A 13922-nucleotide genomic window follows, 5' to 3' on the forward strand; every position below is an offset into this window, starting at 1 on the left:
CCTCAACCCTTAGCAACACCCTCTGTCACTTCCTGGTTTTTCACCCGCCCCCCCAGGTCCCCCTCCCTCCACCCAATAAGGACATAAACTTCAACCCCTTGGTCCAGCCAGTCCCGGCCGGGCGCAGATGGGTCCCTCCCTCCTTTTTCGCTCCCTTCGTCCAAGCTCTTACTTTGCTCTGCGAGGCTTTCCTACCCTCCTCTTTCCCCACCCTCTTTCCTTCTCTCTCTTTTTCCCTTCACCTGCCGCGGGAGTCCCTCCCCACCCCCCACCCCGCCTCGTGTCTTTCAGTCTGTCTGTCTTGTCTCTCTCCCCTTCTCTCTTCTCTAGCCCCTATCTCTCTCCTCTAGCCCCCATCTCCTGCAGTCCACCTTAACTCGAGCTCCGCCCCGGACCCCTATCCAGCCCTCCGCCGCGGCTCCTCCCAGCTCCGGGCACTCCTCCTCCCCGTCTGTCCATTGGCCTTAACACCTGCCCATCTCGACTGGGTCCTGCCTTGCGTTCTGCTAGGGCCGGGAGGGAGCGGAGGGGCTGGCCTGAAAGCTGGAGGAGGGGGAGGGGGAGGGGGTAGTGTCCGCAGCGGCCGGAGAACTGAACACCCCCCATCAAGGGTTCCCATTTCTCCAAGAGGGGCTTCTGTAGGGTCAGCACTTCAGGAGGGAAGGGTACGAGAGATGAAAGATAGATAGGATAGGTGGGGGAGAGGCGGGGACTTAGGGGACTGAGGCGGGGGGTCCCGTGAGGGGCTATAATCAGGTCAGGGCCCCGGGAGGTAGGGGGAGGGGAGCCAGCAGGCCCTCGGCTCCAGCTCCTTTGCCCCATCCCACCCGCCTCAGAGGGAGCGGGGGAGTTGAGGTGCGAGCACCCTTCGTCCCTCCCCACGCGTGACGGCGCCCTGCGGGGAGGGATCGGCGCCCTGGGCAAGCAGCCTCTACACTCCAGCCGTTGCCGCTGCGGCCTTGGCATTGTCAGAGGGGAGGGGCCGGGACTGCAAAGGGGGAGGGGGAGGCGCGCTAGCTTCTGCTCCCCGCCTCCATCTCACAGGTTCCTGAAGTGGAGAAACTGAGTCTCGGGGAAGAATGGACTTTTTGATTGGGATAAGCTGAGAGCCAGATGGGGAGGAGAGCCTGGGTGTTTTAAGAGGTGTGGGTTTGGAGGGGATGAAGATACGAATTTCATTGCCTCCCCCCAACTGAGGAAGGTATCCTACGAGGGACGCTTCCAACTGGGCCTGCAGTGCTACATACCCCAAAGAGCCCCTCCCATTAGTGTAAAACTGAATCAAATTTGGACACTTCCAGCCAGGTTCTGCTACCCGCAGCCGAACTGGGTGGGACTCGCTTTCTCTTTCCCAACCCCCTCCGCAGGGGGGCTCCCTCCCTTTCCAGCAGGTGGCTCTGCGGGACACCAGCTCAACCTGTTGGACCACAATGGGCGGTGCCAGGGTGGCCCTGGCCCTCACCCGGGCTGACCCGGGATCCCCGAGCTGGGGGAGGGACGGAGTCCCGGTCCCTCCCTCTCTTCTCTCGGGCCGTGACTCAGCCTCGGGGCCGCTGCCCTGCGTCCCAGCCAGGGGCGGAAAGTGTGAGGTGCCCCTGAGGGCCCAGGCCAAACTAAACAGCCCCCCACCCCAGACATTATCTCACTAGAGAATTGGGGGGGGGGCTATAGGAAGGAGGGGGGTAGCAGCAGGCATGGGATGCTTCCGCTAGAGTAATCCGCTCCAGGTTTTCCTGTCATCCTTATCCCCCTTGTGTCCCAAGGTTGGTCACTACTCCGGGTTTTCTTCTTGGCCTCGCGGGTCGGATCTTGGTTGGAGAGGGCCCGGAGTGGGTAGAATCCAGGCCAGGGTTTTTCCCTCCCTTTTCCAGCCGTCGGGGTGCTGCTAGTCGGGAATGGCAGTGCCGAGGGGCAAGACAGTGGTGCCAGATGCACCAGTGAAATGGAGAGGGGGCTACTTCGCGGAAAAGGGGCATTGTTGAGGGAAAGGAGGGTGGACGAGTGCCCTACGGAGGGCAGAACCAGAGCCTCCAGGGGCAATAGAAGGGCAGGTGCCCTTCTTGGCACTAGACTTTAGGTACAAATGACAGAACAGTGCCCAATGCCTAAGGCTCTCCCTGTCATCTTTGGGGATAGCGTCCGACGTCTTGCTGGATCCAACTTGGGTATTTACCCAACTTGGATCTTTCAGTGGCCAAAATGTCATTCCCCACTTGATTCTCGACAGTCCTGGAACCTCCTCATAGTTCCTCGGTGATCCTCTCCCACGTTTCTCTTATGCTGGTCCACACATCTCCTTTCCTCGCTCAGAAGTTGAAGGGGGGAACCCCGACTTGAAATTCCCGCCTACCCCCCAACTCCGGGCCCTCACCGTGCCAAACCACCGAGACAGCTGCGGCCGAGAAACGCTGACTGGGGGCCCTGCCCCCTCCCACGACACCCAGGTTGGGCCCCAGGGGCCTGCCGCCACCCGCACTCCGCCCCCAGGCCCAGACTGGAACTGGGAACTGAGGGCAGGTGTCTGGCCTGCAGGGGCCTCCTGGGGATAGGGGAGCGTCCCAGTTACGCACGCTCTAACTTACATTTTAGGCGACCAACTAAACCTTAATTTGGAGGGGAAAGTAGCAGGGTGGGTAAATACCAAGAGAATGAAGTGTTTGATCAAAGAGAAGGATGAAAGCCCCGGCGGGAAGTTAACCCTCCTAGGGAGGACTGATACTTGGGGCTGGCCAGGGACCCCGAATCTGACTGACGGCTGGCTGGGCCACGTGCTCCAAAGGGCATCCGCAGAGGATTTAGATGCTTGAAGAGAATGGACAAGAGAGGGCTTCTGGCGGAAGAAAAGGCCGGGTTCTGCCTGGGCGGGGTCCTGAGTGAGTAGGTCTGGGGGCCTGTTCTGGAATGTGGGGGGCTGAGTTGCAAGTGGAGTGTCAGCCTGCGCCAGGCGCCCACCTCTTCCCTGCTGCCCCCCTTCCCCCGGCTGCCTCCGCTTCCCTCGAAAAACCCGCCGCCCAGGAAACCGCTGGGGGCACTCAGACCGCAGCCCCACCCTGCCCCCCCCCCGCCCGCCGCCCCCCGGCGCCCCCACCGCGACCGCCCAACCCACCTGAAGGGGCCGTGGCTGCAAGGGTTGCCCCCCTCCCGCGAACTCCCCCCACACCTGCGGGCGGCACTATTTATAACTCGGCGCCTATTCCGGGCCTCTCCGCGGGAGCGGGCTGTGGCGCAGCGCTAATCATCGCTGGGATCTCTGCGCCCCCCAGGGCCAGGGGAGGTAAATTTAGCTTCAGGAAGCTCGGGGGAACATTTTCCAAAACTCCACGTCCCGGAGACGACTAATCAGAACCCCTCTGCTCTCAGTTTTTCTCAGGCCAGCCACCAGGCGGCGCAGGTCCCCGGGTTCCCGGAACCCAACTAGGAGTGTGGCTCTGCCTCAAAGGTGGGTTAAGTAAAGAGTTGAAGGCGAAATACGGAGGGGTTAGCTGGAGGTGGGAGCTTCCACAGAATGACCTGGAGGAGAATGGTTATGCTCCCGAGAGTCTGGAGTACAAAGCCTCAGCTGGGAGTAATTGAGAAAGGGGCTGGCGACTAACGCCTTTTGAAGGGGAAATAACTCATGAAAACGAGATGCAAATAGGGACGCAAATAAGGGCCTCTGCCTTTGGGGGTCTGTTCTCCGGTGCTAGTGAAACGACAGCCACATTCCCCTTTACAATGGCCTTGCTGAGAAATTGTGGGACCCTCCCAAGACATTACTGTAATATCCAGTTTATTGCAAGTGGCTCCTCAGACTACTTCGCTATGACCCCTCTCCACCTGCTTTTTGTAGACCATTGAGGGTCTTACAGCCTACCACAAAATCAGCTTGGAATCCCAGTGTCAGGCTGCTCTTCCTCCTCAAGCTGGTCTTCCTTGTAAGTCGAGTCCCCCCTCTGCCTTGTTTCATTCCCCGTTTTACCCCACTGTTCCCCTACCCCTTGTGGCCACTAGAGGGCCCCAGGGAGCAGAGGGGCAGGTGAGATCTTTCCCACCCCTTTCTATTTTGGCATTCTGCTTCCCTTTATCCTTGCCCCACTACAGCACCCCCTGCCCTCTCCTGACAACTCTCTATTGAGTTCCTGAGAGAGTAGTTTGGACACTCAAAACCTGGGCTTACTCTAATTGCAAAGAGAATGTTGCAGGGAAGCCGCTGCATGTTTTTTTCCTTCTACAGGAGTGGGGATTTTACCATCTCCTGGCCTGTTGTGTGTTACCTAAACATGGGGAAGCTGGAGCCCCCAAATGAGCTTGAGAAACCAAGAACGAGGGGGGCTTAGGGTTCAGGTGGAAGTGGGAGAGCATGGAGTGGGCGTAGAATGGGGGTGGCAGTCGCTTCCATACTTCTGCTGGCCTGGTCCTGCCTCTCAGGCCACCCAGGCCACCATCCCCAGCACCAGTTCAGAAGAGGGCAGGCTAATTGAGAGAAGCCCTGAATTTGAGATGAAAAAATCTGGATTTACTACCAGAGTGTGCTATGGGTATGACTTTGGATAGGTCACCCTAACTCTCTGGGCCTGTTTCCTTCGCTGTTAAAATGGGATGATTATCTTTGTTCTGTCAACTTTTGAAGTGGACTTTTGTAAGGCTCAAAGCACTTTGTAGCATGAAAAGGGCTCTCAGAATGGTATGTGAGCTTTTTGTTATTCTCCCCCTACCTCTCAGTCTTTCCACATTCAGGGCTGCCTTTTCAGCTCTGACACTCCCCTGGGCCCACTGGAAGTCTCTAATCTTTTCCCTCAGCTCCTCACCACAGGCCATAGCCCTGGGCCCTGACTCCTTCCACCTACCACTCCCCCAGTGGTCTTTGGCAGACCTCCCCTCCCTTGGCCAAGGCCCTTGTGCTTATAACTTTCAGACTCCAGGATCCACCTCCAGGCACTGCTCAGCCTGGTGGGAGTGGGGTCTAAGAAAGGAAAAGGAGGCGGAAGGCCAAGGAAAGCCTGGAGCTGGCCAGGAAGGAAACAGGTTATAAGCCCCAGATTCAGGTGGGAAGATAAATTCTGTATCTACCTCTATACTCACCTCTCTGGTTGGATTCAGGACGTTACCCCTTATCACTTATGTACCCTGGGGTGAGGGTAGGGCTCCGAAGGGACCAGGCACGAGCAATGCCCTACATTTTCTGGATGCCTAAAGAGGGTGCTGAACTGCCAGGGATAAGAAATAATCTTGACTTGGAGTACTATACTGCCACAAAAAAAGAATGGGCAAGCTTTAAAAGTGGTGACTGATGTGGAATCCTGCACGAAGCGTATTACGGGAAGAAAGCAAGGTACAGAACCATGTGTAGAGTATACTATCAACTAAAAGAATAAGCATATGCAGAACGTAGCCCCCTCTCACCACTGCTATTACTGTAAGACTGCTCCAAGGCACCGACATCTCCAGCCAGGATTGTGCCCATTACCTCCTAACAGGTCCCTCCTATGCTACTCCTGCTCCCACTAAGTCTATTTTCAACACAGCAGCCAGTGAGAGCCTTTTAAATAAAAAATCAGTTCATGCTCAATACCCTGCAATAACTCCTCCTAAAGTCTCAAGTCTTACCATGGTTTACTAGGTCTTCTGCGACTTGCCTCCACTCGAGTCCCCAGTTCAACTTTTTCCTTTTTCCGTAGTAGCTATCACCTAATAACATCTCTAAACTTTTAATATTTTATTTTCTGTATCCACCCACCAGAATGTAAGCTCCACAAATATGAATATCTCTTTTGTTCATTGCTGTATTCAAAGCACCCAGATTGGTATAGAGTAGATGCTTAATATTTGTTAAGTGAATGCATATGCAGTATATGCATAGACTATTTCTATAATGCTCTCCAAGAAACTGGTAACCATGGTTACCTCTAGGGAGGAGAGCTGAGGGCTGGAGAATAGGTGTAGGAGGGAGCTTTACTTTTTACTATCAGAATTCTTTACTCGAGGCATATATTAACTTTACAAAAAGAAAAATAGAATAATCCCAGAAAAAAAGAGTTAACTAAGAAGGCTGAGGAATAGCTGGTCCCTGGGAGTGAGGGAAAGGCTGCATATACCATCTCCAGGCCTATACCTCAGGAGAGAGGGGCGGGGGCAATAACTGAGCCCCAAGCAGGGCCAGGGAATGATGGGTAGAGATCCCAGGGATGCTTTGAACCGGTCCTATGGCTGGCTCTGAGTTTGTAGGGGGCTGTGGGTGGCAATGTCAGTAAGCATGAGTAAGCATGCACAAGACAGTGTGAATGGCTCATGTGTACCTACCACTGGGGGTAATTCAAGGAAAATAATTGTTGGTGACTGCCAGGTGGAAGTAGAGAGTTGATTCTGTTCCTTCTGGTTATGTCCTGTGATAAGCCTGCGGAACTTGTGTGGCCACACAGGTGCCTCTTTCTTGCAGCGCTGTGAGCTGGAGGAGCAGGGCCTCACCCTCTCCCTGAGCTGGGGACTAGCATCAGCCCAGGGCTTTCCCCAAGATCCTCAGAGGCAGGAGCTGGCTAGACTAGGTCTCTTATTTGTGTTCCCATCCTAATGCACAGGGCCTCATAAAAGACCCCGCCTAAGCTGGACCCCTCCCAACCCACAAGTTGGGAGGAACCCGGCCTTTCTACCCTCCCTACTCAGGCACCAGTGAGTCAGGAAACCTGACTTTCAGTCTCAGTTCCACCCAGGGCAACCTCCTTCCCTCCCTGGTCAGCACACTGGCCCTCCCAGTGCTAACTTTTTCTGATTCCCCTTTGGACACAGAACTTTCAGCCTCAAGTCCTATTTATTATATATATAGTTCAGGGATTCTCAGAGTTATTAGGGGGCAGCCCATTCCTGGCACTAAGAGGATATGATAAGATCAGCCACCTGGGCTGGTGGGCTCACTGTGCCAGGCAGGCTTACTGGGGTTCTGGCCAGCAGGCCAAGGCCCTGCCCACCAGAGGCCCACCAGAGGTGGGGGCTGGGAGTGGAGGCCTAGAGATGAGGCAGGTCTGACAGATGGCACCAACTCCAAGCAGGATCCAAACTTCACTTGTTTGGGGCCCATTCTTGGTCAAGCGCAGCTGGCCACAGGCATCTGGATGGGGTTTGGGCTGAGCACTAAAAAAAATAGAAAGCCGAGAGGCAGGCTCTTCCGCAGAAGCTGCAGCCATGCCTCCTGTCTGTTTGCCCTACTCTGCTCACCTGGGCGATGCCAACTGTGCTGCTGGTGGGGAGGCAGTTCTCCGCTGCCATCAATCCAGCAGCTCCTTGATACACCAGCAGCAGAGGAGGATGTAGGCAACTTCCTTCAGGGTGCGTTGCAGACCCTCCCACCTGGTGCCCATCTTTACAACAGGCACTCGGAGCCCAGCGTCTGGCAGGGTCCCTCCAAGGGAGAAGGGTAGGGCCTGGGCTAGGGGCTGTGTCCGGGCCTGCATGTGGGCAGCAGCTCTGAGGAAGGGTGTGGGAGCTGCCACTGGTGCCTTTTATCAACACTGTTTCCACCCCCACAGGCCTCATGACTACGGGGACAAAGGCCCCAGGGTCTAACGCAGGGAAGGTTCTGGGCAGGAGAGTGGGCTGAGTCAGCCCCTGTGCACTGCGATGGAGATGGAGGAGGGGTGGGTTCAGAAGGGGGCAGATCTGACCGGCCACTCCATCTTTCATCCTCCACAGCCAGGGCAGCTCTGCTACCTTCTTCCAGCCTGAGCCTAGAAACTTCAGGTACCCCTCAGGGGTTGGCATTCAGTCATCTCACCAACGAGAACTCCCTTCCAGCCCCTCACAGTGGGTATTGCCAGCTCAGAGCCGGCAAGGCCCGGCCCACGCTGCTTTTCCCACCCCTCTGGGAGCAGGAAGACACAGGCAGAGCAGCAGGCGCATGAAAGGAGAGGCAGTTTATTACCGAGAGGTTACATCCAGGGCAGCCTGCACTCCTCCTGGAGCAGGCAGGTCACATGCGGGAGTTCCGCTCTTCATCTTCATTCTCAAGTAGGTAGGCGGGACGGTAGGTGGGCTGTCCCCCCGGACCCAGGTACTTCAGGGCTGGGTTCTGCACTGTGTTCTGCTGGCTCCCCAGGGATGTGTAGCTGGAGCCAGGAGAGCAGAGGGCGAGTGTGTGGTGGGGTGGTTTTCCCTCTCTCAGCACCCACACCTTTCCCTCACACCCATTCTCTTCCAACACCCTTACCCCTGGTCGTACAGGATACAGTATGGGACAAACAGCTGACGCAGAAAGTCCCAGATGTCTCTGTAGGTCCAGTCCTGGGAGGTCAGAGAAGAATCACAAATACTGCCGCCCTCTCCCACTCTACCCCCTGCTGCCTGGGAAGGGGTCCATTCAGGGCTCTTCTGCTCTGAGGGCCTGCTATCTGATTCGCCGGTACATCTTGCTCTGTGTAGGCCAAGCAATGAAAAAGAGAAACCTTCATCCTGTGCCCTCTCCCCGCCCAATCTGCCCGCCACTGGCATGTGGGCTCCCGGAAGATGGGGAGGGGCTATGTCTGTGTGAGCCAGAGCTGTCCAATAGGATTTTCTATGATGATGAAAACGTTCTCTTTCTGTGCTAACAAGGCAGGCACTTGAAACGTGGCTAGTGCAACTGAAGAACTAAATTTTGAATTGTGTTTAATTTTTAAAATTGAGATATTGATTATAATTCACATGCCATTAAAATCTATCCTTTTAAGATATACAATTCAGTGGGTTTTTTTAGTTATTAGCATTTCATTTTAATTATGAGTGTAAATAAATGGCTAACGGCTACCATATTGGACATCACAGGTCTAAGTCACTGTTCTGTCCATAATAAAAAGCACAATGCCTGCCACTGAATCAGAGCTCAATAAATATTGGTCAAAGGGCTGAGTGAACAAATAGTACAGCCTTCCTTAGATGACGAGGCCCCTACTTCTACACCTCAGGCTCCAATGTCCTCAGCTCAGAGCGCCAGGGTGCAATGACTGATAGGGGACACGAGACTTAGGGCAGTGAGTGCTATTCTGCATTACCAGCAGTGGGTTGATGCGCATGAATGAGGGCCAGCCTGGGTCAGTGGGGCTGAAGGGGCAGAGGCTGCAGGAGTAGGGGTCGGTGCGGCGGGTGCCCATCAGGGTGGCCTCCAGCTGGGGGTGCTGTGCCTGCACCTGGCACAGAGCCTGCTTCATGTCGCCCTCAGCCTCCAGCACCTGCAGATTGTACCTGAGGAAGGAAGAGGGCTGAGGGTCACAAATGGGATCTGAAAGCCCATCTTGGAGCCCAGGCCGCCAGTACCTTTTGATAGTGTCCTGTAGAAACCGCTCCAGCTCAGGAAAAGGGGAGATGCCACGGATATACAGGATCTGGAGGGGTTCTTGAGTGTCAGGGTGCTTCCTGGGAGCGGGGAGAAACCACAGGCTTGCCAGCACGGGCAGCGAAATGCTCTCTGGAGAGCTTGCGCTGTTTCCGTGGCCCCTGGGATGCACACCTTCCCCACCTCTCCTTTCCTGTCTTTCCCATCCATCAGAATCTACTTCCTCTGGGAAGCCTGCTCTGATCTTTCACCTCTCAAATCCACAGCACATATCCATTTCAGGTAAGTAGGTATCCCCTCCTTCGTGGGACCAGGACCTCCCTGTGGTCCAGGATGGTGGCTTGCATGCACACACCCAGGGACAGGCATGTGTCAGATGCTCAATAAATATGGTGAGGGAATGGCACCAAGAGGTCACTGTGGCTACCTCCCTTCAAAACCCCACCCAGATACTACCCCCTTTCCTCCCTGCTTCCTAAGATGGGGAACCAGACCATGGGGAAGATCAGGTGTCCTGGTATCTCTGGGCTCTTGCTTCCAGGGGATAGGCTCACCTCTGCACAGCTGCGTGGAAGAGGTGCAGGAGGGCAGTGCAGTCCTTGCCCCCATTGAAGCCCACACAGAGCTGGGTGAGGCTGTACCGAGCCAGTGCAGTCTCAATGGTCTGCAGGGCACCTGCTACCTTTTTCCCCAGAGAAGACCCTGCCAGACAGGTAGTGAAGAGACCATCAGACACATATGACAGTGGGGTCACAACACCCTTGTTTAAAACTCTTCAGTATCTTTACAGTGTTCCTAGGATAAAGTCCAGATTCCTTCATGCTGCCTACTAGGTCTACAGAGTCTGCTCCCTGATGGCCACTCAGCCACACTTCACCTCAGTATCTCCCCTCTGGGGTCCTGGTGTCCTTCCATTCCCTTAAACTTCCTGTTAATTCCTTCTATGCCCTCTCCTGTTGGGGCCAAATCTTCCTTATCACACAGTTTATATGTCACTTGCCCAGAGAAGCCTTCTCTGACTGCAGTCAAAGGCTGATCTCTTGCTGACATCTCACACATGACTACCTGTTTAGCGCCTACCTTTCCTGTTAAACTACTGGTCCATGGAGAAGGGCATACGTCTGCCCTATTCCGCCATCTCCCCAACGCCCAGCACAGTGCTGGTGAAAGTGGGTACTGAACCAACATTTATTGGAAGAATGAATGAATCAGTTTAGCTATCCTCTACCTTCTCCTGGATTTTTGGGAGGCCTCCCCACAGAAAGAAAAAAAAAAGAAAGTTGCATCTGCCTGACGACGGGGCACGCTGCTCTCTGGGGGATACTGCCTATTCCTGAATTCCTGAGAGCTGTGGTCTGGTGCATCTGCCCTCTGCCAGGAGGCCCCTACCTGACTTGGAGAGTTTGTATACAGCCTCACTGGCATGCTCCGTGGCATTGGGTGTGTAGGGTACCAGTGATCCCTGAGGCAGACGGGCAGTCAGATAGGCCACGCATTCCTCCAGGGGTGCTTCTTCCTGTGAGTCCAGCGTCAGCTTCACCTGATAGTAGTTGCTGCTCCAGTCGGGGTAGGAACCCAGGCCAAGCCTGTGTCCAAAGTGGGCCTGCGCCTCGGCCAGGATGGGGGCAATTGAGGCCTCGTCGGCTGCCACATACAGCTCCCGCAAGTGAAACCGAACAGCTGTGTTTTGAAACAGTCCCTTCAGCCCCTCCAGCACCCGCTGCAGCAGCTCTGGGATGCCTGGGAAGAGGTAGACATTGCGGACCGAGACCAGTGGGAATCTGAAGGGGCGGCCGGTGTGCGGATCTGTGCCGTAATGCAGGCGGGCAGAGGAGGGCACCAGCGACAACTTCTCTGAGCCCTCCCTTCCTAGGGCTTTGATGGCTGCTTCCAGCTCAGGGTGTGGCTTGAGCTCATCCCCAAAGGCCTGTGCTACCGCCTCAAAGGTCACATCATCATGAGTAGGACCAATGCCCCCTGCTGTGAGGACGTGGGTGAAGCGGCTGGAAAAAGAGGTGACCTCAGCAGCAATGGTGGCTACTTCGTCAGGTACAACAGAGACTCGGCACACCTGGACCCCGAGGGAGCGCAGTGTCCGGCACAAGAAGTAGGTATTAGTGTCCTGAGTGTGTCCCTGGGAGACATGAGATGAGGAAGATGAGAGTGTTAGTGCTGTGGGATGAGGGGCACAGTGGGCAGGGACAGAAGTTGCATTTGCTTTCCCTGACTGGTGTGGTTCAGTGGGTTGGCCATCATACCAAAAACCAGAAGGTCGCTGGTTCGATTCCCAGACCACTTGCCTGGGTTGGGGCACGTGAGAGGCAACAATATTTCTCTCCCTCTCTTTCTCCCTCCCTCCCCCTCTCTAAGTCAATAAATAAAATCTTTAAAAAAAAAAGTAAGAAGGCAAGTTGCATCTGCCTGATAATGTGGCACTCTACTCTCTGGGGGATACCCCCTCAGGCTGCCAAGAATTCTGGGTGGAGCACAAGAGTGGGAAGATCCACGTGAATGGAGTCAAGGATGATATATCTCGGGCCCTCACCTCTGCACAGTGACCTTGACCTCATCTATGCTTATTAACTGCATTATCAATTCTACATGGACAACTCCTCCACTTTCTCACCAACCCAACAATCTCCGTCCCCTGACTCCAAGTGCCTGTCGGGCATCTTCGCCCTGTCCCTGGCTGTCAATGGCATCTGCGGGCATTGTCCGTAGCCACTGAGGCCCTTTATGCTGTCAACTCCACTTCTGAAATGTCTCCCCGCCTGCTCTCTTCTCTCTGACTCTACTGCCTCCAAGTAGGTCCTTCGCACCTTTCACCTGAATAGTTGTAACAGCCCCCTGGCCAGGCTCCCGGCCTTCCGCTGCGGTGCTCTGCCCGGCGCCTCCTGAATAACCTTCCTAATGTGTCACTGTGATTGCATCACCCTTGGGCTCAAAAGCCATTTGTTGTTTCCAACCGTATACAGAATAAAGTTCAAATTCTTTTGCAGGATATTAGAGGCTGTCTGTCCATGGTGTGTATGTAATCTTCTTTTCCAACCCCATCTCTGCTACTGCTCTGCAGAGTTTAGTAGTTTAAGTGGTGATTCTGGAGTAAGAGAGAATCAGGTTGGGAGTCTATCTTTAGCTTCCTAGCTGTGTTACCTTGGACAAGTTTCTCAATTTCTCTGGGCCTTAGTCTCATAATCTATTAATTAAGATTTATAATGTACCAATGTACCAATGCCATGGGGTTGGTGTAAGGATTAGTAAAATCACGTATGTGATGTAATGAGACCACTGCCAGGCCTTACTAAGCACCCAAAACATAGGGGCTATTGTTACAAGTACAAACCTGATGTCTACCATGACTTCCGGATCATTCAGAAGGGTTTTCTCCCTTCTAGTACTTTCCTTCTATCTCACTTATTCACTCTGCTGAGTGCCTTGGGTAATTCCTCAATAGTTTGTATTATTTAACACTTAAATAATACATGCACCTGTACCTCCTTCGCACGTTGGACTCCTTGTCATTTCTTTAAAGCCCCTCCTCCACCCTGGCAAATTGTGGGGACTTTGCTGTAAGTTTTCCAACAGAGTAATCAAAAAGATGAGGGCCACTTTTTCTCCACCATGTTGAACTCACTCCAGGATCCTACTGCAATGCAGCAAGGGGACCTGCACGCTGGTTCACCCTCTTTCAACGTAAAGCAGACTCTTAAAGGCAGAAGAACCCCCTCCCCCCTCTTCTGTCCCAGACACACCTTGAGGATCTCATCTCCAACGATGATAATGCCCGCCGTCACGCTGCGCCCTGGGGGAGGTTCAGAGGCCCTAGATGCCATGGTTCTGCTTTCTCTTCCCCTCTGCAAGGCCCTCCAGTAGCCACCCAGACCCCCAAATAGGGGTCGTAAGCACGGGAGTCCCGCCAGATCTAAAGGGCACTGGGGGCCATAGTCTGGGAACAGGGGTCCGGGGTCGAGGGAACCTGGAGGAGCCAGAAAGGACAATGGGGGAGAGCAGGAGGGCATGGTCTTCCTCACCAGGTCCTTGACAACGAACTTCTTTATCCCTGCCTCTTTAATAAAAGTGTTCTCAAAACCCAGCCCATGCCTCTTTAAACGCTTCCTAAGCTTGGCTCTAGTCTTATTAAAATGTCCTGCTCTTCTAAGAAGCTACCACTTTCAAGGTCTTGTGTCTGCCGAGCTCGGCTCCACAGGACTGCTCTGTCTTGGGCACTTGCATCTTTAAATGCCTCTTCTCTTTGGGGCACCTGTCCCTTTAAATGTTTACCTGCTCCTGGGGCATGGCCTCTTTAAATGCGTTCCCTCCCTCCACCCCGACCAGAACTCAGCCACCTTCTTCTGCTGCAGAAGAAGGCACCCTTGCTAGCCAGGAATCCCGTCTCTTCCCACCACTCTTCCAACTACGAGTTCTCTCAGGTTCTCACCTGCTTCTGGCCCCTTTACCAGGTCTTTACCTCTCCTTTCCTTCTGTCCCAGGGCAGATTCCGTAGTCGCAGTCCCGCCTCACACCTACACTTACTTCATATTAATTGGTTATTTTAGCTGCCGCTCAGATTACCTCCATAGGCCCATTGGTGAAGTCGACTGTCGCTCGCGAGCCTGTCAGGGGGCGGGAGTAGTGCTGGGTTGTT

At 54.4% G+C, this 13922-nt stretch overlaps 2 protein-coding genes across 5 annotated transcripts; both read right to left on the reverse strand.

The window, feature by feature from the left end:
- Window positions 1-6765: 6765 nt before the first annotated feature.
- LENEP (lens epithelial protein) lies at window positions 6766-7842 on the reverse strand. Its single transcript, XM_037162503.2, has 2 exons — window positions 7189-7842; window positions 6766-7104 (listed from the first exon to the last, which is right to left on the reverse strand). The coding sequence occupies exon 1, from the start codon at window positions 7422-7424 to the stop codon at window positions 7239-7241; it is 186 nt and encodes a 61-aa protein (XP_037018398.1). The 5' UTR covers window positions 7425-7842; the 3' UTR covers window positions 6766-7104; window positions 7189-7238.
- FLAD1 (flavin adenine dinucleotide synthetase 1) lies at window positions 6766-13788 on the reverse strand. 4 transcript variants are annotated; one of them, XM_037162502.2, is made up of 9 exons: window positions 13716-13788; window positions 13030-13253; window positions 10667-11411; window positions 9832-9979; window positions 9259-9357; window positions 8997-9186; window positions 8177-8250; window positions 7892-8075; window positions 6766-7104 (listed from the first exon to the last, which is right to left on the reverse strand). In XM_037162502.2, exons 2-8 carry the CDS (start codon window positions 13108-13110, stop codon window positions 7940-7942), a joined length of 1473 nt encoding a protein of 490 aa, XP_037018397.1. In that variant the 5' UTR covers window positions 13111-13253; window positions 13716-13788; the 3' UTR covers window positions 6766-7104; window positions 7892-7939. The 4 variants fall into 4 exon arrangements, with proteins under 4 accessions (XP_037018397.1, XP_037018394.2, XP_037018395.2 ...); XM_037162499.2 differs by lacking the exon at window positions 13716-13788 and having other exon boundaries at window positions 13030-13681; XM_037162500.2 differs by lacking the exons at window positions 6766-7104; window positions 7892-8075; window positions 13716-13788 and having other exon boundaries at window positions 8173-8250; window positions 13030-13682.
- Window positions 13789-13922: the final 134 nt, after the last annotated feature.

The sequence above is a fragment of the Artibeus jamaicensis genome, unplaced genomic scaffold (assembly GCF_021234435.1).
Source record: "Artibeus jamaicensis isolate MK-2021 breed Jamaican fruit bat unplaced genomic scaffold, CSHL_Jam_final contig_447, whole genome shotgun sequence".
In the NCBI taxonomy this organism is placed as follows: Eukaryota; Metazoa; Chordata; class Mammalia; order Chiroptera; family Phyllostomidae; genus Artibeus; species Artibeus jamaicensis.